Source organism: Panthera uncia, unplaced genomic scaffold (assembly GCF_023721935.1).
Source record: "Panthera uncia isolate 11264 unplaced genomic scaffold, Puncia_PCG_1.0 HiC_scaffold_479, whole genome shotgun sequence".
Lineage (NCBI taxonomy): Eukaryota > Metazoa > Chordata > Mammalia > Carnivora > Felidae > Panthera > Panthera uncia.
In genome coordinates, this window is record NW_026059626.1 from 17816 (window position 1) to 43912 (window position 26097).

General features: G+C 36.7%; 1 protein-coding gene and 1 pseudogene across 1 annotated transcript; one reads left to right on the forward strand and one right to left on the reverse strand.

Annotated features, from left to right (window-relative positions):
- Nucleotides 1-958: 958 nt before the first annotated feature.
- LOC125918139 (fermitin family homolog 2-like) lies at nucleotides 959-25733 on the forward strand (the record flags this gene model as incomplete). The annotated part of the gene is made up of 10 exons (XM_049624184.1): nucleotides 959-1139; nucleotides 9195-9227; nucleotides 9569-9794; nucleotides 9905-10007; nucleotides 11477-11584; nucleotides 15692-15826; nucleotides 16691-16740; nucleotides 17870-17994; nucleotides 23983-24089; nucleotides 24224-25733. Coding segments are annotated over 10 exons (1365 nt in total), but the record flags the coding sequence as incomplete, so codon positions are not given.
- On the reverse strand, nucleotides 4223-7170 carry LOC125918138 (homeobox expressed in ES cells 1-like; annotated as a pseudogene).
- Nucleotides 25734-26097: the final 364 nt, after the last annotated feature.

Below are 26097 nucleotides of genomic sequence, written 5' to 3' on the forward strand. Positions count from 1 at the left end.
TATAGGGATTGCATTAAACCTGCAGATTGCTTTGAGTAATATAGCCATTTTAATAATACCTATTCTTCCGATCCACAAACACAATATCTTTCCATTTGTTTGTGTCTTTATTTTTTTCATCAAATCCTCGTTTTCAGTGTACAGGTCTTTCACTTTCTTGGTATAGTTTATTCCATAGTATTTTACTTAAATGGGATTGGTTTTCTTGATGTCTCTTTCTCAGTTTGTTATTTATGTATAAAAACACAATAGGCTTTTATACCCTGAAATTTCACTCAGTTTTATTAGCTCCAACAGGTTTTTTTTTTATTATTATTAATGTTTGTTTATTTTTGAAGAAGAGAGAGAGTGTGAGCAGGGGAGGGGCAGAGAGAGAGGGAAACACAGAATCCAAAGCAGGCTCCAGGCTCTGAGCTGTCAGCACAGAGCCCAACACGGGGCTCGAACTCACAAACCGTGAGATCATGACCTGAGCTGAAGTTGGATGCTTAACTGACTGAGCCACCCAGGCACCCCAGTTCCAACAGCTTTTTGATGGAGTAGTTAAGGCTTTCTATATATACTAACATGTCATCTGCAAATAGTGACAATTTTACTTCTTTCCAATTGGTATGTTTTTATTTCTTTTTCTTGCCTAATTGCTATGGCTAGGATATAAATTTTAATTTTTTATGGTTCTAAAATGTTTAAAAAATAAATATGTAAGTAAGAGTTCTAATATTTTCTTTCTGTACTCTAGCAGATGCAGATTGTTTTCTCTCCAATTCAAGGTTACTATTTTATTACATAGCTATGAATTGAATGCTTTGGTAGATTATTTTTAGAAGTGCCACACTTTAGTGTTTTGCGTGGCAGTAATGTCTGGCCCAACACAAACACATATGTACACAGAAGCAAATTATGAATTCTTACATTGGAATGGATTAATAGATGAATTTATCAGATATAAAGTGTTTAAATTTTACACTATGCTAGTAAAATAATCTTTTTTCTTATTTTAACAGATATCAGACACCCTGAAGAACTTTCTCTCTTGAAAAAACCCAGAGATCCAACAAAGAAAAAAAAGAAAAAGCTAGATGACCAGTCTGAAGATGAGGCACTTGAATTAGAGGGGCCTCTTATCACTCCTGGATCAGGTGAGACTTTGACTAAGCAAAGGCTCAGTGTGAGAACCATAGATGTGTCTGTATACTTATGTCTTTCTGACAAATGGATTACAAAGGTCAGGAGAGTAGTCAAGTTTAAAAAACTCACCTTCAGCATTTTTTTCTCTCAATCATGAAATCACCACCAGGGAGGGTCTATCATGTGTAGATCATGTCAGGTGTTAGTAGTTGCATCAATAAAAAGGAAGGCTGGTTCTCTGCTCAGGAATAGTCAAAAAGGGGCAGTGCCTTAAGTGGGCTCAGTTCTTTGCACTGCAGAAACCAGCAGTTTTGTAGTATTTAGCTCTTTTTTTCCTGTATTCTTTGAAAACCACGATTACTTAGTTAAGATATTACTTTTGCCAGGTTACTTAAAACTTCTGTGCTTTGCATATGCTGATCCCTTTGCCTTTCCACCTTTTTCCTTTATTAAGGTTTTGCTCCTTTAAGAAGTTTTCACAAATTTCCTTCCATTACCTCCCCAACCTGAGTTAGGCATCCTTCTATCTTAAGTCACTGGACTTTTCTGTGTTTGGTATTGCATTGGTATTGCAAAAAAAAAAAAAAAAAAAAACATATTTTTACCTAGTAATTGTGAGTTCCTTGCATGATGGAACTGTCTCTCACGTTTTTGTTACCAGAACCTAACTCAGTTATGTGGCATCTAGCAGGAGCATAGGCAGTGTCTTTTGGGTAGCTAGATGACCAATTAAATTACATGGTTCTTCAGTTCTGGGCATATGCAGAGACTGGACATTATAGTTACCATAATGAACTGAATTAGTTAAATCAGTTTATTCTTGGTTTTTAAAAATTCTGGGGTGATAACAGTAATGAAAACAAATAATTTAGTGCTTAGTGTATGCCCATTTTATACATTATGCTCATGGAAATTTACTTTAGCATATTTTATTTGAGGAAACTCACTTAATTCTCACTACAGCTCATTGCAGATTATATTATTACTCATTTTAAGGTTGAAGAAATGGCACAATAAGGTTAGGAATGTCTAAGGTTATGTAACTTGTAACTTTTATGTCTTTATACATGTACTGATTGGCACTTAGGAGATACCAAAAAATAAGACCATTCTTACAAGTTTATAGGCTAATTGAAAAACATGGTTACTGTACTTTAGGAGGTAATATATAAATGTTGTAGCAAATAGTGTTATAGGCATTCGGAAGGCAAAACAATTCCAAATAGGGTATATTTAGTTATAGGTTGGGAAACTGAGTTTGTGACTTCAGCTTTTAAAAAGTTCCACTGACTAGGATTTTGATGGTGAGAAACAGCAATCCAAGCAGAATGATATTGACAAGGAACACTTTGGCAAAAGAATAGTACACGATGTGAATAATCCAGCTGAGCCAATTCATGGGGAAAGACCTCCAAGGAACTTCAGGATCACACTGGAGGGTATTTAATGTCAGGCTGAGGAATTTAGACAGTGTATTATAGAGTCATGTTACAAAATAAATAATTTTAGAATATCAAATTTATATCCAGTCATATGTGGAGGAGGGAATGAAGGGAATAGAGTTGTGACTAGTGGCAAGAAGCCTACAAATTGAGGAGGTAGTGTGTCTTTCATTAGAGTAAGGTTAATTCTAAAATTTGATTTATGCATGGTGATTTATATTGCTGAAGGCATCTGATAGTAGACATCATCCCTGCTTTCAGTTTATAGTGAATGTAAGTGGGACTAGGTAATGTGGGTTCATTTTTGTTTTTTTGTTTTGTTTTGTTTGAGGTGTTACATACAGTAAACTGGAGAGATTTTAAATTACAGATGAATATTTACAGATGTATACTCCATCTAGTTTGTATGCTTTTTTGATTTGTCAGCACCTTAGTTGATTATTGGACCAAATACTGAAAAATATGGTCACTTGCATACTGTGTCTATAATAAATAGCAACAGGTCGATGTATCTCAATACATGACATCTTCAGGATGTCAGACACTATGCTTCACAAGAATTTCTCTACGGCAGGTATGGTAAGGATTAGATAGACTCTTCAGGCTCGGTTTAATACTGCATACTTTTTGAATTATGAGCATCTCAGTGTGAGCATGGTCAATAATTATATATATACTCGATAAATGATAACTGTTATTTAATACATGCTTTATCTTTCATTTGATCCTCAAAGATCCCTGTGATTTTGGTGGTATTATCCTCATTTTACTTAAAAGGAAAGAACCCGACAAGAGTTACATGATTTGCCCAAGTTTATAATAAGAGGCAGAGCTAGAATTCAAATCCAGACTTGCTGGCTCCCAACATTCATGTTTCTAAGCATTACATAATATCATCTCTCCACTTACAATATTTGAAATAAATATTGTGAATAGTAATAGGAATGTTTGGTAAAATATTAACACGTAAATTATACTTCAGCAAGGCTAAGTTTTTAAAAAAAAATAATGTTCCAAGATTTAAGTATCATGAGTGAATTGATTCTCAGACTTTAGTCAGATTCTTACACAGAATTATAAAATTTTATGAGTTTTTAAATGCCTTGCTCATACAGCTATGCTCAGATGGCATGTTCTTGAGTGCTTCACCACTTCCTAGCCGTAAGAAGGAAAATAGCAGATCTCTAATTTCCTATGAGGGAGGGAACACACTGAGCTAGCCTGATCCCGGGTCTGGGGAAGAGTTTTTCCAAGTAAGAATTAACTTTACAGTGTAGTACTGACTTAACAGATTACTAATTTAAGATTTACTATGTAAATAGAAATAGAAATTATCTAATTAGAAACTTTTCTTAAAAATTTTAAAGGCAGCTTAGAGAAAGGAAAATTCTGGGTCCTAAAATATACAGAAATTAATCAATACTTCACTTGTTTGGCACTGTTAGGAAAATCACTTAAGCAAGATGCCATTTTTCCTATTTGGAGCTTGCCATTTTAAGCACTAAGATACTTAACTTTTTTTAATTTTTATTTTTTTAGCAAACTAAATTATTAAATTTTCTGACTTAAACAATAGCTGCCTTTTTCTGAAAATATTTATTAAAATATGTAGGAAAGGCCTTTATTGTAACTAAAAGTGCCCAAATATAATAGGTCCCATGCTATAATAGTAATATTTACAGTATATTTTCAGAAAAAAATGACAACAGACTAAATGCAGAAAACATCACATTTTTAATACTTGATATTTCCATTGATTCTTCATGTTCTGCAATTGTAAGATAATTTCACATGTTTAGTTTTCTTCCTATTCCAGGAGATTTGTGTTGAAATTTTTTTTCACTATTGAAAACAAGTGATTGTCTGTGGGACCTTTTCAGCTTTGTATGCCGGTTTTGGAACCAGATCTGGATTCTCTTGTTCTAGGTTCAGTTTTTGAGCTTAGTCTTCTCCAATATCAATGCCAGGATAGCAGTTTACTCTGAAGACATTTTCCAACACTTCAATCTGGTTTTGAGTTAACAGCCTCTATACCAACTCAGCTTTTTTTTCAAAGAGTCTTTTTGAGGCTGAAAAGTAATTTTCATATTTCAAAAATCTTTCTTCTGGCACTGGGTGATCCACAGTACAAGGGAAATGAGCTCTCATTAGGAAGGCTGAGATGTGTAGACACAGGTGAACATCTTTTGTTGAGGAGCCACAGGTGTCTGCCCAAGCCTGTGGGGTTTCATTGATGGAACACAGTCTTTCTTCTGGTCCAATCCTAAAATGTTTCCAATTAAAAAGGAGTAGTGTGAGGGTTTGCTTTCCCCAAGCCAAGCACCTTCTTTAAGGCTGGGAGACATCCTCGCATGGGCTGCACAGGACAGCTCTGGCTTTTGCTTGCCTCTTGGCTGACTCTGCCCCATGTGTACAGGGCTGAAGTCTTCATGTAGTTCACTTTATGGTTCCCCAAGGTATTTTTTTAAACTGTTCTTTAATTATAAAAATAATGCATGCTGAGTGTAAAAATTCAAATATTATAGAATTATGTATTCATTTTTGTTTTTAATGAAAGTGGGACTGTGTTATACATTTGTTTTTTTTTTCATACTAGCAAAATACATTTATTATTTTATAATGATAAAAGAAGGAGAGTAAAGCTTTCTTTTTGGTGTATACCAGAGTTAAGGGCAGGAGGAGGATAAGGGGATTAATAGGATTTTTATGTACTTTGATGACAATAGAAAGCTAACAATACCAACTGGTTGCCATAAAACTTATCATAGCTCCCCCAAAACACATATATAAAGGATCATAGTTTTAAAATCTGTTAAAGTAAAAAATACACACTCAGAAATAATGCTTATTTCCCCTTTAATATAAAATTGTAAACATTTACACAAAGCAAACATGTATAACAAAATCCGAGCACCCTTTTCTGGTGAGTCATGGCTCCTGAAAGAGGGATTTGCACTGAAGTGGAGTCTCCTGCTCTGACTACCCAAAAACAGATTCATAAATAAAGCCACGGGCAGCTCCCGAGGGGGTGGGGGTGGGGTGTTATACATTTGTAACTTGTGTTTTCTCACGTGGTAGTAATGTACTCATGGATCTTATCTTCCTTTAATTACAGAATTCATACAGTCTCATTATAAAAAAATTCCAATAGTACAGAAAATGAACTGAAGGTGAAAATTCTGCTTCAGCTTATTCCCTTGCTGCTCCCTCTTAAGAAGTAGCCATTTCTTGATTGCTGTGTGACTGTGTTGTAGACAGTTGGAGCGCAACTCGCCAGTACCTTTTCTCTGTGATATACTTGCATGTCTCATTTTGTTTTTATAACGTGAATGGTAGCCTAGTATGTATTATGTATTGTTCTTCCGTTGGAGTTTTTCCATTAAACAGCGTTTTGGTGATCTTTCTGTGTTGGAGTAAAAGGTCTCCCCAGTTTAGTATAAATAGTGCCAAAACTTTCCATGTAGAAAATGTATACTGAACTGTTTCTCTACTCCAAAAAGTTTCCCAGAAATTCAAATATATTCCAAAAAAGAGTGTAAAAGTAATAGTTTTACATTCCCATCAACAGTACATGAAAATGCCCCTTTTCCTACCTTCTGCCTTATATTAAATGTTGTAAATCTTTACTGAATTTTGCTAATATGACAATAAATAGTATCTCAGAATTACATTTTTAATTTCCCTGATAAACACTAGTATGAATAATAGTTGAATAATGTACATTAGACATTACATTTTTTTCTATTAGTTTCAAATCACGGACTTTATCCATTTTATTTATATTTTTGTTTTAGTGATACACTAATCTTTTGGTATCTTAGATATTTTCCCTATACTGGCATTTTTTAAATCTTCTTTGTGGTCTTTTTTACTATGCCAAAGTTTTACATTTTTATGTAGTCAAATTTGTTTATAGTTCGGGGTTTTTCACTCTTGGTTAAGAAAATCTTCACAAGTATTATAACAATTCTTCTACATTTCCTTTTTATGCTTTTATGTAATTGTTTCATATTTATATATTTTAACTCCTGTAATGTCAACATTTTTATTTTTAATTTACCTGAAATTTGTTTTCTAAGTATGGTATGAGATTGATATTTTGATGAGAAATTATCTAAAATGTATTAAATTCTTTAGTACTCTCTTTTAAAAAAGAATGTATAAGAATATAATTTATAGTAACCAAGTTATGAGACAGATTCTAAAGTTACATAAGGTTTTTAATGTTTATAGTAAGTGGCCCTAAAATGTAGTGCTTGTTGAACTCTCTCCTCCTTACTGTTTTTGTTATCATACCACAAAATTCAGCAAACTCCCATTTTATTGCTGACTAAATATGTTGCTTCATCTTGCCCTGTAATAGCTTTCTGCTTCAAGTAAGTTTTATTTATTTATTTTTTTCAAATATGTTTAAATCGGGCAATCAGGAATTACAGGGTAGTTGGGATTGTCACTGAACTGAGACTTAGAAGGAGTGTAAAATGCACATATATCCTCTGTCCCAGCAGTGTTGATAGAATTAGAAAATAGGTACAAACACAACTGTTGCAAGGCATTTGTTTGCAGTAGCAGTGGTGAAGTCAAAATTCTAAATAAATAAATGCAACCCAATTAGAAATGGCTTAAATAAGTTATGGTGCCCAGGAGGCAGTGTGTATAGCTTCAATCAGACTGGCGGATTTATAGCTTGGCTCTGAAACTTAATAGCTTTTGACATTGGACAAGTTACCTAATCTCTCTGTGACTCCATTTGCTCCTCTAAAATGAGAATAATAGGATTGTTGGAAACACTAAATGAGTTATGACTGTGGAGTGCCTAACAGAATAAGAATAGGAACAACGAAGTGATCAAATATGAAGTGTAGAATATACAAAGTATAGGAAATTGAGCAGGAAGAGAATCGATTGGGTGGCTGATTCCATTAAATGTTGTGTGACTTAGGGGAATATATTTCGTTTTAGAAACTTCATGAAGAAAATTGTCAATTCTAACTTTAATTCTGAATCGTAATTACAGTCCATCATACTAGGAATGAATTTTCAATATTCTGACATTCCTAGTAAAGGGTTTATTTTGCTAGATCTTTGAAATACACAATGAGAAGATTTTGCCTAGAAGGTAATGTTTTTCTATCCCTTATACATATATGCTCTAGCAGGATTATTCTTTGCCAAGCTGAGCTGGAGTAATGTTTTCAGCCCCCCCCCCCCGCCTTTTTTTTTAATGTTTTTTAATGTTTATTTATTTTTGATAGAGGGAGAGTGCAAGCAGGGGAGGGCAGAGAGAAAGGGGGACACAGAATCTGAAGTAGGCTCTAGGCTCTGAGCTGTCAGCACAGAGCCCGATGTGGGGCTTGAGCTCACGAACCGTGAGATCATGACCTGAGCCGAAGTCGGACGCTCAACCGACTGAGCCACCCAGGCACCCCTGTTTTCAGCCCTTTTAATAAGTATGGGTGCCCAAGTAGTAACCCTTTCGCAAAATGCCGTTGTAGTTTTAAAGTTCTAGCTTTTAAGGATATCACTCACTATTCCAGTGTTCTTTAAAGCTAAAAAGGAGAGTTGACAGCTTTCTTTGTTGCTTGTTTAACAACATTTAGATTCTGCAAGTTACTTTAGTCACTAACATTGAAGAATACTTACTGGGGACATCAAATCAGATACCCTGTGGCTAGCAAGATTTTTTTTTTTTCCCTTTGTGTTCTTTTCCTAGACTAGGTCATGACAACTACAAAAATCTCTAGCATGGTCACCAATTTTTCATAGGTAATTTTTTCTATCATTGTATTGGGGTGAGGTGGTAGGGAGGGATTGTTAGAGTGGAAAGGAAATTCCTAAACATATTCCTAAATTAGGTAAGGGAAACAGCCATTCTCTTTCCATCATCCATTAACAGTGTGATACTCATTTACACATTTTTTAATTATGAAGACAAAATATAATGAACAGAGTTAGGACTTCAAGGGGAGATGCTTTTACTTAATGCCATTCTGAACTTTTTGTTTTTTAAGTCTTAATTTTATCTCCTAATTTTTATAATTTAGATGATAGAGGATATATTGTCAGTTGATTTAATTCAAGTTTTTATTTATGTAGCCTCTACTTTGTGTCTGGCCTACTGAACACTGAGGAATTAGAAGATACAATATCCCTGCCTTCAGGGGCTTAATTATAAAATGTATCTTTGTTAGCAAAATTTTATCTACCCCTTTGCTTTAATACTTTATTTGTAAATCTGTTGGAACCAGTTTAGCTGTTCAATAAGAAAACATTAACATAAAATTGTTCTCTTAATTTATGTGCATTTATTCAATTACATTGAGTTCTTAGAACAAGGTACGGATTTCAAAGGGTGATAAATGTGGATATGTTTGTCCCTGGACACTTGAGCACAATTTCATTCTTTTGATTGGACAAAAACATTTATTTTACAGTTAGGTTACAGTTTCTAAGATTCTTTACTCTTAAATTCATTTGAAATACTTAACTTTAGTTTATGATTCATATTAGGAAAAAATCTGTTGTTTTCTTTTTCCCATTTCCTTTTCCTTTTCATTCTTTGTTTCTGTCTTCTATTGTTGCCTTTCCTTTATCTTCTGAATTCCTTTCTTTCCTTTCCTATAGGCACTGATGTTCTTTACATTGGCCCTCTGAAAGGTGAGCCTTGCCACAATTAAAAACAAAAACTTGGTCTGTCTGCTTCAGCTATATCCTTAACTTGTCTTCCTTCTAATTCTCTTGAACTGATTTTTTTCCCCCAGATTTTCTGCCAACTTAATTATATTCTTTTGACCTTGTTATTACATGTTCTAATGTTATACAAGTAGAGTTAAAGTTAATTTTACATGTTTTCAAGACAGGTAAAATAATGCACTAAGCTTTCCTTCCAGAACGAAGCTTTTGTTTCACAATTTGCTTTAAATCATCGTAGTATGTATTACTGAAAACTAAGATTCTGTGCTTCATACTTACTACCCGTTTTTCATGTTATTTATTAGGAAGTATATATTCAAGCCCAGGACTTTATAGTAAAACAATGACCCCCACTTACGACGCTCATGATGGAAGCCCCTTGTCACCAACTTCTGCTTGGTTCGGTGACAGTGCTTTGTCAGAAGGCAACCCTGGTATACTTGCTGTCAGTCAGCCAGTCACATCACCGGAAATCTTGGCAAAAATGTTCAAGCCCCAGGCTCTTCTAGACAAAGCAAAAATCAACCAAGGGTAAGTTTTAAAATGCAGATATGTTGAAGAATTTCTTTCTCCAGTGAGAGGTAGAGATACTTTATTAATCTTGTCTTGCTTTGTTCTAATGCCCTTGTTAATCTGTCCAGGTGGCTTGATTCCTCAAGATCTCTCATGGAACAGGATGTGAAGGAAAATGAGGCCTTGCTTCTCCGATTCAAGTATTACAGCTTTTTTGATTTGAATCCAAAGGTACCGAGGGTTTTAGAGGGATCTCTTCTTTTTTTTCTTTTTGTTTTGTTCATTTGGATGTTTGGTTTTTGCAGTTGATGGGGTTAAGAATCATTCATATATAGCAAGTCTGAATAATATTAAAAGCCTAAGCTTTAGACAAAGGCATCTATATTTGAAATAATTCTATTGTGTTAGTAAGTCGGAAGCATAATTAAACCTTTTTCTTTTTTGTTAAAATAATTGAACTTTTGGTTGATTTGTATTTTTAAAAGCACTAGCTTGGTACTACAGAATTGGTAAAGTTAGTTTTAGGGTTGTTTTTGTTTTGTTTTGTTTTTTTAACACTTCTCTTCAGCTGTGCTTTTTGTAAAACAAGATTTTTCTGAAATAGTACCTTTTAAATGACTTTCAGATTTCTAATTACAAATCAAAAGATGTTGCTTAAAAATTCTTTAAGCCTACATTTCTTCCCATTTAATAGCCAAACTTTGTAATATGTTTTTAGTATCAAATGATTGTATCACTTTGCTTTTCCTAGAAGAGTTAAATTTGCTATGAAATCTCAAGTATTTTTCCCTAGAATACATATGGCAGTGAGTTTTGGATCTTTTGCTTCCTTATTTATCATCCTTGGGAGGAAAGGAACCTCTCTTGACTACCTCTCATCCTTTTCATGTCTAGATTAGTGTCTAGATTTTCATGTATATAGTTTTCATTTTTTATTATGTGCTTAAGTAATTCTTTATTGTAACTGTAAAATGTATATATTGGAACTATAAAAATAATTTTAGTCCCTTTTGGGTCATATCATGGTTTTAGTAAAACCAAAGTTGTTTTAGGAACATAGTTACATTTGCTGGGGAAGGGGATGCTATGTATTGTTAAGACATTACTATTAATTTTTCTTAATGTAACTAAATGGATAATTCAGCAATATATAAATAAATCTTCTCCACAAGTACAAATATGTACTGTCTTATTTCAGATTCTTAAAATAATTGCTCTTTACAAGGACCTGACACTTTGTCTAAGCATGCTTTTCCCTAGTGAATAAAATGTTCCCTAAAATAATTTACTCTCTGATTATAACATTTTAGTGTGGCAGGTTGCAGTACCAACACTGAAAAGCAGTCACTTTTACCCTTTAAATGTCTTTCAAATCAGATTCATTTTCTTAAGAACTCTGGAATATCTGATGATTGTTTCCCTGTAAAATAACACAGAATCTATTTCTAATATTGGATAATAATGTTTCGGACATCTCAGTGTTATTTTTAATGGAAAATTAGATGTGGGTATATATAGACATACTTAACCCTGTAAGTATCGTTCTCATTATTGAGTATTTGATACTAAATAAAAATCCCAGGGAAAAAATGTATATTAAAACTTTTTTTTTCCAAGCGTTGAACGTGAATATTCAGTTTTCAAGTTATTTTATGTTAAAGGTGATGTATTACAAAAGGATTATGTCTCTTTTGCTGCAGTATGATGCAATCAGAATCAATCAGCTTTATGAGCAGGCCAAATGGGCTATTCTCCTAGAAGAAATTGAATGCACAGAAGAAGAAATGATGATGTTTGCAGCCCTGCAGGTAGTGGAGAGTATTGGTAAATGGGACTTTTCAGTGGAAAGGATAGGGGATTATTTTTAAATAGTAAAGTTGCATTGTAATTCCAGTAGCATTTTGATAGTGTTTGCTTTTTGCTGTGTTGAAAATGAATATACACTTAGAAGGCAAAGTAAATACATGAATTTAACTTTTTGTTTTTTCAGAGTTTAGTGGTATATACTTCAGCTATTTTTTTTGTATCCTATAGAAGAAAACTATTCTCCCACCCCACATATATATTAGTTTAAAACTACCCCATTTTGCTTTAGAAATAAGATCTACGTTGAAAATCCCATTTCTAAAATGAAGCTTATTACTTGCATAATTTCCTAAGTAGCTGGGGCTGATAATATTTTTTAAGTGGCTATAGCAAAAATAATACATTTTAAAGGTGATAAATTTTAATGGACTACTGAAACAAAACATAAATTAGTTTTCAGAATGATAATCCTTAAGGTGTAGTTAGGGGCACCTGGGTGGCTCAGTCGGTTAAGTGTCTGACTCTTGATTTCAGCTCAGGTCATGATCTCACAGTTCATGAGATCGAGCTCCACTTCAGGCTCTGCGCTGAGGGTGCGAGCCTCCTTGGGATTCTGTCTCTCCTTCTCTCTCTGCACTTCCCTTGCTCACAGGCACACGGCGCTCCCTCTCTCTCTCAAAATACATTAAAAAAAATTTTTTTTTAAGTAGGTAATGTTTTCCTTAGATTAAACCAGTGTTTTCTCAACTGTAGTTCTTGCATACCAACTTTTTAAGAATACAGTAGTGCTTATATTTTCGAAACTTTCCCCCTTTAGTAAAATAACATTAGGGTGGCATCCACAGATCTGCCTTCTTAGAAACACTGGGATCCAGCTGACCACAGATTAGTCATTCTTACAGTTCACATAGTTGAATGAGGCTTTGGTGAATGTTCTCAGATTATGGTAGAATTCTGGTTTTGCCAGAAGTCCTGACAAAATTAGTGTTCTTTAAGTACAGGAAGCAAAGTTGACATTTACTTATTAAAAGCTTTCACTGTAAAAAGGATTTTATTTTCTTCTCTTTAGAACACAAATAAAAATGCTCCCAGTCTTCCAAATGTTTGTATGCATCCAGGAAGGTTTTCTGGTTAAGACTTAAAAAATTGTCCTATTTACAGTAGAAGAAAAGCTCATTTCTCCTTAGTTTATATGATAAAAGAAGGGAGTCGAAACAAAGCTTAAACAAGGAAAATCTTTGATGGCAGATAAATTAGTTTAGGTAGAGACTTGTTTAATCAGCTAGTTAAGAATCTTCTATTGTGTTTTTGGATAATTCAGACTATCTGAAGAATTTCGTGAATTAAATTCTGGAGTAATTTTGTTCAAAGTATCTCACTTGGTTTATAGTTTTCTACCTACATCTTTCTCACTTAGAATATAGGCTTATAATTTTCTAGTGACGGTTTTGCCAATGACAGAAGAGTAGTACATATAAAATGTATGTGGGGGAAAATCACAGACTTTTATTATATAGTATTTATCTTTTTATTATAAAAATAATGCACTTTTTAAAAAACCAACAGATACAGACGTACCTATGAGCACATAGTAGGTGCTGAAAAAAATTTGCTGAGTGAGAATATAGTTGACCCTTGAACAACACAGGCTTGAACTGCATGGGTCCACTTATGTGCAGATTTTCTTCAATAAATAAATACATTACAGTAAATGTATTTTCCTTACATTTTTTTCTCTAACTTTATTGTAAGAATAAGTCTATACATATATAACATACAAAATATATGTTAATTGTTTCTTATTGATAAAGTTCTGGTCAAGAGCAGACTATTATTAGTAAGGTTTTGGGAGAGTCAGTGCCCCTAGCCTCCATGTTGTCCAAGGGTCAGATAGACACACACAGTTGTATTTTCACAGAAATAGGACCATTTCATAGCTTTCCTTCACCCAGTGTACAGTAGACAGTCCATTTTAGTGCAGTAGAAAACACTTCAAGACATGAATTTTAATTTGTGGACACAATGTCCCAAAGCATAGCTCTCCTGAACCATTTGAGAATCTAGATTTATTTTTTTTTTTTTATGTTTATTTTTGAGAGAGGGAGGGGGAGAGCAAGAGGGAGACACAGAATCTGAAGCAGGCTCCAAGCTGTCAGCACAGAGCCCAGCCTGGGGCTCGAACCTACAAACCGTGAGATTATGACATGAGTCAAAGTCGGACACTTAACTGACTAAGCCACCGAGGTGCCCCTAGAATCTAGATTCTATAAGAGAATTTTGGACTACAAATCCTGAGTTCTTAGAAGCCTTCCCAGAAACTGAACCAAAGGCTCTAAGAATCCATCCAGTACAGAAGGGGGAAACTTTGAGAAGATGGGAAAGAAATGCCTATTCTTTTTATTTTAGACAGTCTGCACTCTGAACTTGGGGCTTCTGGTTCCCTGTGTAACGTAAATCTACAATAGTAAAAAGAAACAAAGTAAGGAGGAGTGGATCAAAAACAGAAAGGTTAATAACACTGTTTTTAAAGTATTTAGGTCCAAGTCTGTATTGTAACATTTAAAAGATAACCGATGCACCTCTGAAAGCAAAGCTGGGGTTTTATGACCATTCCCATTCATAGCCAGGGTTTCTACAGTATAACTTAAAAGGACTTTCTGCATCAGAATCACCTAAGTCACTTAATAAAAATGCAGATTCTGGGCTGGACTCCAGATTTGCTACATTAAAATCTCTGTGGGGTGAACCTAAGAATATGTATTTTTAACCAACTCTCTTGACGATTCTTAATGTTACTGACATTTGAGGCAACTTCCTGAGGGCCTCAACCTACCACATTCTCCATGATTTGTGAACATGGAAGTTTCTATCACTGGAGGGATCTCATTTCAGCACAGTTGAAGGTATAGCCAAAGACTATTCATTATCAATTCACTAATCTTAAAATACAGAGGAACACTGACAGTTGGTCTCAGATTAGTTCATTCAGTGTTCCCATGAATAGATCCTATTCAATGAATGAATACTTTAGAAATTTGGAGTGCTACTTAATGCTTTGAAAGGAAACTGATTAGGGGCACCTAGGTGGCTCAGTCGGTTAAATGTCACCTCTTGATTTCAGCTCAGGTCTTGATCTCATGATTCATGGTTCAAGCCCCAGTTCGTGGGTTCGAGCCCCACATCGGGTTCTGTGTTGACATCGTGCGGCCTGCTGGAGATTCTGTCTTCCTCTCTCTGCTCCTCCCCTGCTCGTGCTCACACATGCACGTTCTCTCTCTCTCAAAATAAATAAACTTAAAAAAAAAAAGAGAGGTTTTTTTTTTTAGATTAAGTGATTCAAAAGTTCTACTTACCTTTGTGTGAAACCTCTGTAAGGTTTAGCATCAGAATCTAATAGATTATTAATATTTGTTCTAAGTGACCTAAATATATTTAAAATCATTACTAGTTTTTCTTTATGCAAAGATTTTTCTAGCTGCATAAGGAGTATTTACCACTACTCTGGTATATATACACAAATATGCACGTGTGTGTGTTCACATATAAATGTAATCCATCTTATCATTGTTACGTAACTGAGATATAAACATCATCTTCCTCTGATCATGTTTGCAGCACTGAATTGAGGCTGGGGGGCCAGGGGAAGAAGGGCTTTAGCTTTCAACTAATTTTCTTCTGCAGGGTAGTAATAGTAACACAAGGTAATCAATGTTAATATATTTTTACAAAAGACCTGATGCATATTCTGTTAATTCATTCAGTATTCATTGGTTCTAGGACCTGTTCTAGACACACAGAATACTGCAGTGGGGAGAAAAGAGTAAAAAAATCTCTGCTCGTGTGGAGCTTAGTGGACAACCTGTTAACTCTAAGTCCTAGGGCTTCCCAAACTAAATCATTTTCATATATCCTGGATAAATATTTATTGGGATGTTTAGGACACTGATTTTAGGTGCATTGCCATTTATTTTCCTATTCTAGTTCTTGGACACTATATCTTTTCAAGTTAGGTGATGAAAAGCTTTCAATATAGATGCGAATAGTGATCTCATTTTAAAGTTTTACTAGTTAGAACAGACATTTAAATAAAATATCATTTCTTTTTTCAGTATCACATCAATAAGCTGTCAATCATGACATCAGAGAATCATTTGAACAACAGTGACAAAGAAGTAGACGAAGTTGATGCTGCTCTTTCAGACCTGGAGATCACTTTGGAAGGAGGGAAAACATCAACAATTTTGGTATGGTGAATCTTTTTCCCTACTAGTTTAGTTTGAATTCTTACCTTTTTGTGGATTTAATGCTTTAGAGAACACAGGTGTTGACTTAGAAACTTTCAGGGAAAAATTTTAAATTAATAATCTAGTCTCTAGGATACAGTAAAGATAGATCTCGAGATATCTGCACATTCTCTCACAAGCAGTGGAAGAACGTTTCTGCAGAGTAAAAGGTAGAGTGAAGTCATGGTAACATCCATTCAGTGAGCTTCACATTTAAAATGTTACAAAAAGAGAAAAGCAGATCTTGGGAAAAATGTTAAATGCTAAGTTTAGTTTTAAAGCTTAGGAATTAGTTGTTACAGAAGAAACACTGACCTAAGGGCTGTTAGGATTTTATAAAATTTTCATGTGCAGATGTAAACAATTTTAGCTGAATTAGAATAATATGTTCTTATAGGTTATATGAACTGCCATTTTGATCACATTTTTTATTAGCTTTGTATGCCACTTAAAAATGACTTTGTGGAGTGCCTGGGTGGCTCAGTTGGTTAGACTTTTGGTTTCAGCTCTGTCAGGATCTCATGGTTCGTAGGATCGAGCCTCACATTGGGGTCTGCGCTGACAGCGTGGAGCCTGCTTGGGATCCTCTCTCTCTCTCTCTCTCTCTCTCTCTCTCTCTCTCTCTCTCTCTCACAAAACAAACTTTAAAAAAAATGGCTTTGTACATATGACCATACATTATGATTGTACTTTTAAAACCTTAATAATCTGTATGTTATGTAATTTTGTTTATTGAATACACTGATACTTGATGACAGATACTAAATATTAGAGTTTCAAATTTTAAGAAAAATCAGAAAAAAAATGATTTAATTCTTTCCCTAGGGTGACATCACTTCTATTCCTGAACTTGCTGACTATATTAAAGTTTTTAAGTAAGTACAAAAGGGGAGGAATTCCAAATATTAATGAATGACAAGTATCAATTTTGTAGTCACATTCATGTTGGAATTTACTTTAGCATATGCATTATGAATTATGAGAGAAAATAACCATCTTCACCAAATTAAAATTGCAGTACTCGTGAGTTGTTTCATCTGATAAACATTTTTCTTAAAGGGGAAAAGCAAACATTATGTAACCTAGATTGCATCATGTAGACTGAAACATACAGTGGCATTTTAGCATAAAACATCCCCTCCGGGTGAAAGCAAGACATAATGAACTATTATTGCCAGCAGTTATTTCCTTGTTCAGAGCCCCAGATTCTATTGAATTTTATTCATTTGTTCAAGGCATATTTTATAATAAGGTTTTTGTGTATCTTATCTAGACTTTCATCAATCTGGGCACAGTCCACAGAATCTAGGCATTAAAGCAGAAAAGGGAGAAAGGAGAGGAGATGATATGGAATAGAAGGTGTGAAGCCATTATGGAATAAACCATTTACTGTAGCTAAACATATAACAGCTTACCGTATGGAAAGTTTCTAAGATAAGGGCATGATTTCAGATGCCGCTCCCTACCCCCTTTCTTCTTGCATTTCACACCTTTACTTACCCACTCTCTGTCATGATTACTGTCATCTTCGTGTTGGCCTTGGGTGGCAAGTTGAAGCACCATTCAGTTACACCCTGAGAGAGACCAGTACCCTCGTTCAGAGAGGCTCCAAAAGCAGCCTTGCACACACTCAGGAATCTCCTGGTGATTATAGGACCTAGGAGCTTTCCGATTGGTGACATTTACTTCACCTTTTGTTTCTTGTCCTTTCCATGTGACCTGCTAGTGTTAGAGATGGCTACCACTGACAGAAATACTAGATTGTTGGCCCTCCTTTCTCCTCTACCCATTCACTGTTTGAGATCTTCCTGAGTAGATTGATCGAGAGGGGACAAATCCAATAACAGCAACATTGAATATAACATGCTGGCCCAAGGGAACTTAGTTGAATATATGTAAAACTTGGCCTCAGACTTTTAATGTTTTGAAACTTTGCTGCTGAAACATACTGTTGATAAAGTTATTTCAAAAGTGGTTTTTCTCTTAATTCTGTTTGACATGTAGGCCAAAAAAACTGACTCTAAAAGGTTACAAGCAATATTGGTGCACCTTTAAAGATACATCTATTTCTTGCTATAAGAGCAAAGAAGAATCCAGTGGCACACCAGCTCATCAGATGAACCTAAGAGGTAAGGAAAGCCTTGGAGTGACCAGTGTTGATGGAGAAACTTTCTGTTGGCTAACAGTCAATAAACTTCACTTTGCTGGGTGGGGCAGGGGTGTGTTCCTCAGCAGATACATTACTCCTTTATGGTACTTTTTTAGGTCTAGATTCTTTTTTTTGGTACATAGTTTTTGTCACAATTTTAAGCATTCCATTTCCCACAAATATTTCGTTGTAATCTCTTTGTACAGTCTTCATTTGAAGTGATTCCACTTTTCTTCTCGTCAAGTAAATCTGTGGTGCCTCTTTTCTCATCCTCAGCATTAGGTCATTCAGGTTTTCTTCATTCTCATCTGTGTTGTAGTCCTCTCCGTTTTTGCTGGCTTTTCCCTTCCTCATCAGCATCCTACTCTTCTTCCTGACTTTCACTGATGATAAGCTGGTCCCCCTCACGACCCCCAGTCTCTTTTTGGCTCCGCAATGGGGCAGCAGGCACCTATGGGGTTTGGCCAACTTCTTAACCCTCCCACAACACCTTCCTGAACATTTTCGTTCGACACTCTGCTCTCAATTTGGCTCCTGGGGTAGCCCCAGGATACACCTCTGAGGCTCCTCCTCGTCAACAACCTGAATCTCTTTGGTTTCCTCTTGTCTCTTCAAATCCAAAGCTGTCACTAAGGGGCTGGTATTTGAGGCACATGTTATTGGACATGTTTCTACTCCCTTGTGGCAACCTTGTTTGCTGTGGCCTGAGTTGCTCCTGGCTGAGGACTCAGAGCTACTGGCTTTGGTCTTTTTTTTTTCCATTTCACTCCCCACTTGGGTGACTTCTTTGGTTCTTCACACTGCTCCTTCACTTCTTTTATCTGACTGATGCAGTGGTTCAGGCAGAAGGAGAATTTCCTGTCCAGGTTGGTCTGGTTCTTCTACGGCTAGAGGACATCTTGCTGCCTCCTGCCGTGATTTATCTGCAGGGTGTTGCAGATTGTTGATCACCACTTCACTTATGGGGATATTCACTAAAACCATTTGGCTCACTTCCATCGAGAACTGCTCTCCTATGTGCCCACACCACACTCCCTGCACCCTTGGCACCAGCATGCTTGGTGGATTGTCATCTCACTGTTCCACACTCTTACAGCAAAGGCTAGAAAACTAAAATACATTTTCTGGACTTGTTTGCAGTGAGATTTTTATTCCAATCAGATGCATTCATGTAAGACTTCAATTCCCAACTAAGTTATGGGGTTGGAGAGGCAGAATTGAGAAAGGAGCATGGTGTTTCCAGGCTATGGAGCTGCGGGGTAGCCTTCTGGTTTCACGGCCTGTTGGTTGCAGTTCCTTTGGCAGGCTAGTTGTCCAAGAAGCTCATTCCTATTGGCCCAACCCGTTTCTCCTCTGGGTTATGTTTTGCATGTACATTTGTCATTATATATAAAGCAATATGCCTTTCTAACTAAAAATGTCCATATTTGGACAAAAGTACCCAAGAAGGGGGCCCCTGACTCATTCACAGAAATTATTCTCAAAATATTGTATTTATTGCTTAAAATATAAAGGTGCTTTCCCTGATCTATAGTCTTCATTTTCTTTTCTACGTAGTACATTAGGATATTTTTAGTATATTTCAACGAAATGTCCAAATCTCTGCTCTGTGTTCTGCTCACTAGTTATCTGAACTGTTGTTTTAAAAAAAGGAAACCCCTGGCCTGGGTAGAAGATTGCTCTGCCCATGTGTTGGAATACTGTAATTTTCCTAAAACTTTGAATTAGGCTAACTGCCTTTCTCTCCAAGACCCATGAGTTAACTTTTGGGTCTCTTTTGTTATTTGTTACTTTTAGAATCTGTTGCAGCTCTTGTTCTTGCTTCTGTCCTCAGCTGCCCAGGACCAGCCCAGATTATCTGCTCTTGATTTAGAGACTAGATCTGTCTTCTGGCCCCTGCTTTCTCTAACCGTGTTACATCCCTAACCTTCCCCCCTGCATGACTGAGAAGTCAAGTCCTAGTATGGAAAATGGCTTACAGTGTGCTGTCATCCTACCTTTTCCATGTCCTCCCAAAAGAGCATTTTCCCACACATCACACTAATGAAGATATCACTAGCCTAAAAATCAAGTGGCTTACTTCCTGTTCTGCTACTAAATAAGCCCTGTGATTTTAGAAAAATAGCCCATTTGGACCTCAGTACCTTCCTCTAAGAAATGAGAGTGTTCTCCATGCCTTTGGACTTTGGACTAGATGTTCTCTAAGGCCTTTGGAGATCTAAAATGAAAAGTTCTAAAAACAAATTCAGTTCCAATACTGATTGAATTCCTGTGCCCCAGCTGTGCTAGATCCTGGAGACATGAGCAGGAACAGGTTACAGACCCACCCCTCTGGGTGTTTAGAGCATTTGGGAGATAAACAGTGACAATTTGGGCAATGAATAGTACTTTAAAAAGTAACAGGTCCAAGGAGGAGCAAAGATAAGGGTGTGTGCTGTCTCAGTGTTCAGCGATGGTGGGGAATATCCTGGCAGAAATAATGCCAGAGTTAGATCCAGTGTCTAACTCAAGGCCCATGGAAGGAAGGAGAATTGGTAAAAACCTTGTGGCAGAGACTGGTATGCAGAAATTCCTGGAGAAAAGCATCAGCAACCACAGGGGGTTTTGTGCTGTTGGAATGTAGAGTTCAATCAAGTCAGAGGATGAATGCTTCCTAGTGGCTATTGAATCTGATTTCTACATAGATGAGGGACAACAGCTGAAGAAATTGGCATGTTTTGGAGGATAAAAATGTTAGGGATTGTTTTTTAAACTGGCAGCAATGAAGTGTCACTGAGAAAGTATTAACATGAAAATAACAGGATCCATCCTATTTATATTGGCTACAGTATAGAGGAATAATTTTAGAACAGTGACAGTGATCCAGATTAAGGTGATCAATATGGATGGAGAAAAGGGTTCAAATTCAGAAGATCCTGAGAAAGCCCAGTCAGCAAGCATCCTGAGTGATTGATTTGGGAGAGGCTCATGGGGAGGGACTTATTTCTGGCTTGTACAAGTTGGATGGATAGAGTTGAGAATATAGAGGAGCTTATTTCGGGGAGAAGGACAGTGAGTTTAGTTTTGGGTTATTTTAAATTTGAGGTGCCTGTGGGATAGCTGTTGGAGGTAACTTGTAGGCCACTGGATCACAGGAGATCCGCACTGCAGATACTTATGGTATCAGTTTTAGCGTTAATGATAAATGGCAGCCATTAGAATGGTTGTCTATAATATGAAAAGGCTAAGAACAGAACCCTGTAGAACACCTGTGTTTGAGATACAGGGCAGATTAGAGGAAGGGAAACAAAAAATGCTTACGGAGACCATGGAAATGAGACATGGTGGGAACTAAGATAAAAGTTGTTTCAAAAAGGACAGCGTAATCACTGGCATCAAATACTACAGAAAAGTAAGGTAAAGACTGTGAAGCCGACATAGCATTTAGCCACATTGGAGGTGGTTGGTGGCCTTGATGCAGAACAGATTGGAGCGGATTTCAGTGGCCTTTTGAGTATGGGAGCCAAAGTACAGTCATTGAGAAGTAAATAGGAAACAAAGATAGTTTTTTGATGAACCTTACCTGTAATAAGGAGGGAGGAAAGAGGGCAGTAACAGCAGAGAGAGGTATAAGGTGGAGGAGAAAGGCATTTTGTTTCAAGATTGGAGAGACTCAAGGAAGTGAAATGCTGATGGAAACATCACACTAGAAATAGAGAAGTAGTGTCTGGGAGAGGAAGAGGATCTCTGTGATGGAGCAAGGTTCCTGGGATGGCAGAAAACAGCCCACTTGGGATCAGAGAGATGCCATCCCACTGTGGGAGTGAGGGCAGCAAGCTTTATCGGCTGTGGTGGTAGGAAGCTGTGTGACTACTTCTCATGGCTTTCTTGGAGAAAAGATGTGAAGTTGTCCCCTGAGAGTGAGCGGCATCGGAGGCCTGAGAAGATTTGAGATAAACATTGTTGAGAGTGTCTGAAAACACAGGATGCAAGTGTTGAGGGCCAGGTAGAGTTTGGGAATCCATGAATTTCTGGTGAAACCTATCTGCTTGGTTTTGTGGTTTTTCTCCCCCTCCCCTCCTTAGAGTGCTCAGCAGCCTATTATAGGCAAGTAAAAGCGAGGTGGTTGGATGGAGCCAGGGTTAAGGTCTTGGTTAATGTGTATTAATGGAAATACGGTGAGTCTAGGGAGTTGGATGTGATAGCTGGTGAATGGTGTCCAGGCTGGACTCAGGAAAAGGAAGAAGTGAAAACATGATGGGGAGAAGGTGTCAGGGCTGCAGGACTCAAAGAGTTTGAAGACTGCGGTTAGAACGTGTCAGAGGAGCAGCAATTGGGCTACAGTGAAGCGTGGCACATTGCCATGGTCGTAGGTACCCGAGGTGGCACGGAGTGAATATTGTCTGAGATGTGTGGCCTGACAGGTGCCTTTGCGCCTACAGTAGCACCTGAGTTACCACTCACTATGCCTCGCCAAGCTTTTTAGGTTTTTTTGGTGTTTTACTTTTAAAAGAGACATGATTATGGGATTGTGTACTTTTAAGTCTGCTTCAGTGAGTAATGAAATCTGCAAAAGAACTATCTTCAAACGTCTCCTCTTTGTGTTACCTTTGCAGATTAAATGCAAACTTCCTGATAGTTTGTAATCCTTGTACAGAAAGAGGTAAATGCTGTAGCTAATATTTTTTAAAAGAAAGCAAACAGGGAGAAAGTCCACTAAATTCATGATAGGTGTTTCTGGAAAGGAGAAGAGGATCTTCCATTTATCTAAAATGTTCTGTTTCTTGGGGAGCCTGGGTGACTCAGTCGTTTTAGCGTCTGACTCTGGATTTCAGGTCATGATCTCACGGTTCACGGGATCGAGCCACCGTCCGGCTCGACAGTTGGTCTCTGCGCTAACAGTGTGGAGCCCGCTTGAGATTCTCTCTGCCCCTCCCCTGCATGCGTGTGCAGTGCTCACTCCCTCTTATCAGAGTGCATAAACATTAAAAAAAGTACAATATTCTGTTGTTTTCAATACAGTGCTTTGTATTTGTCCTTTCTTTGTGGTAGATGTAGAGAGCTTTATTATCTTGTTCCTTATACTCTCTGTACAGAGAGATGTTGCTCCGGTACACAGAGCAAAGTGACCACAGGCCCTGCTAACAGTCTAGGAGCCTACTTGCTGGTCTTAAGACACATTGAGGGTGATAACTGGAATACCGTTTAGAAAGCTCTGACATGTCTGTTATCTTCTTTATCCTTACGGCATTCCTGTGAGGTAGAGTTTTAAGGTTGGGAAATTTGGGCTTAGAGATGTTCCACAAATGGGCAGTAATTAAGTGACAGAGAAGCGTGGAACAAGGTCAGATTGCAGGGTGCCTCTCCACTGTTACACTGTTACTACTTGTTTATGCCAGCCATTATCCTGCCATCTAACTGAGTGTATGTTCAGCCCACCTGTGTGCCCTTCTGTAAAGCTGCTAGCTAATGCTTCACAGAAAAGGCATCATAAAAGTCCTTTATTCTTGGGGCTTCTGGCCAGTAGAGCAGGCAGCTCTTGATCTCAGGGCCATGAGTTCAAGCCCCACAGTGGGCAGAGAGGTTACTTTTGAACAGTCGCTTATTCTTACCAAAATGTTATCCCTATACATTTAGCAACTTAAAAGTCCCAAATACCTTGAGATTTAAGGAACTGAATGATATTAAAACAGCACAATATCAAACTTGTGGGGTCGTGTTTTTTGGTAATATCCTTTTAACAGGACCCTTTCCTTCTCTTCAATGAAGTTTTATGAGGACCACAAACTGCATTATACCCCTTTTCTACACTAGATCTCTTTTGCTCCACCTCAAACAATTATTGGGCGATAAAACCTTGCTTCCCAGTTTAAAGATTCCAAAACAGCAAAATTCAGCATGTTAAGATACCATAAAATGAGAGCTACCTATAGTGGCTTGTGATTTCTTAAAGGTAAATTTGACCATTTTAATAATTTTTTTATTACAGGATGTGAAGTTACCCCAGATGTAAACATTTCAGGCCAAAAATTTAACATTAAACTCCTGATTCCAGTTGCAGAGGGCATGAATGAAATCTGGCTTCGTTGTGACAATGTAAGTTTTCCAATTAAAAGTGTGAACTTCAGTTTTCTTCAGTTCCCTAGTGAGTTGACCAGTCGTCCTTACATTTTATACTTAAAGGACCCATCATGTGATACATTTCATATTTCAGTATTTCTTTTCAACAGGAAAAACAGTATGCACACTGGATGGCAGCCTGCAGATTAGCCTCCAAAGGCAAGACCATGGCAGACAGTTCTTACAACTTAGAAGTCCAAAATATTCTTTCCTTCCTGAAGATGCAGCATTTAAACCCAGATCCTCAGTTAATACCAGAGCAGATCACAACTGATATAAATCCTGAATGTTTGGTGTCCCCTCGCTATCTAAAAAAGTACAAGAACAAGCAGGTATTTGATTCATTTCATCTCTTTTCTTCTCGCATGATTTTGTACATGTACTGTAAATTTAGTTTCCCCTGTTAAAACTTTGTGGCTTTAATGATGGTCTGAATTTCATATCAGGTGGCTGGAATATAAAATGGGATGTGGATGGCCTTCAGTCAGTTAAGTCATTTTAAAAAATGTTTATCATTTTAATAGGACAGATCATAAGGTAAAATAGTTGGAAGCATATTTATTCTAAACAACCTAAGGAAACCGCTCTGTTAACAGGGTGTTCTTTCAGGGAATTGAAATGGTGTGTATGCTTTGAATTCCTTAATTCATGCAGTTTTATTCCGTATATGTGTGTGGTACAAAGCACAGCCAGCATTTCCCGGCAAAGTCTAGAACAACTTCGCACTGTCAAAATGGACTTTTCCAGCTTTGGAGATAAACTTTACAATGGTAGAAATAGTCTACATTTTAACATCGTCTTTTCTTAACAGTCAAAAACCTAAACCAAGATTTGCGTGATGTGACAGAGTTTGGTAAATTTTGATTGAAATTCACTGCTTTTGTTCACTTTGTTTAGAATTCCTTTCCTGGAAATTAATACCATAAAAGGATTGCTATTTAGGAAAATGGTTCTTCAGTACAACATAAAAGGTTCTTTGCTGGGGAATTTCATTTGGGATAGCCCCCAGTATTCTCTACACCAAACATCATGCCATAAAAGGCAAAGGCTTCAGTGTGAGGTGGGGTGAAGAAGGCCTTTAAAATAAATATTTCATTTCTATCTAGTTTGATTTTTACCGTTCAAGAATAATTTTAAAACATTACTGGGAGGGCCCAATAAAATACCCAGAACACTTACTAATTCTTAACTTTAAATATAATGTTTATCATACGTGTTTGAAATTACTTAGCTGGAAATGTTCAGAAGGTTAATTACCAAGTATTTGTCTTTAAGTTTCAGAGGTTGTGTAAGCTACATGGAAATTGTTTATCCCACAGTCCCTACAATGTGGGAGTAGTGAGGAATGGAGGAAATGCTGCCCTGGGGAGATTTGTGGAATGTAGATTGTAAGTTAAAAAGGGAAAGTGAATCAAGTACTAATTTTATTTTTTTATTCTTCGTTATTTCATTTAAAAATTACTTGTAAAAAAAAATCCTTGTTTCTGAAAGTGGATTCATTTGCCTTCAAAGGCAAGGAACAGTTTCAAATCTTAGCAAGCTTCTTTCACTGTGAGGTACCAGGAAAAAAAGATCTTCAAGTCTAACTGTGAAGACTGCCAAATGTTGGCTTAGCTGTCAGAGATGGGTACTGAATTGTTTTCTCAGAAGCCTCTCAAATGATTGTTTTCACTTTTAAAAGATAGTTTTCCAACCCTGATTTCTCAACTACATTGTCAAGTGAAAATTCTCTGGGGGACAGAAACAGTGACTATTTGTCTTCAACTGGTGGGGTGGCAGTATGTGTGGTCCGTGGTTAAGGATTCTTCCAGCCTTGTCTTCCACGTTGGCATTTTATCAAACACACATTCTTTTGTAATCCTTCTTTCCCTGACTAAATTTATGGGTTGTTCCCAGAAGGTAGAGACCATGTATTGCCCTGACACCTAGAAAGTGCTGATTGGCAGAAGTTTAGTTGCTTATTGTGTGTCACATGCTGTACTCG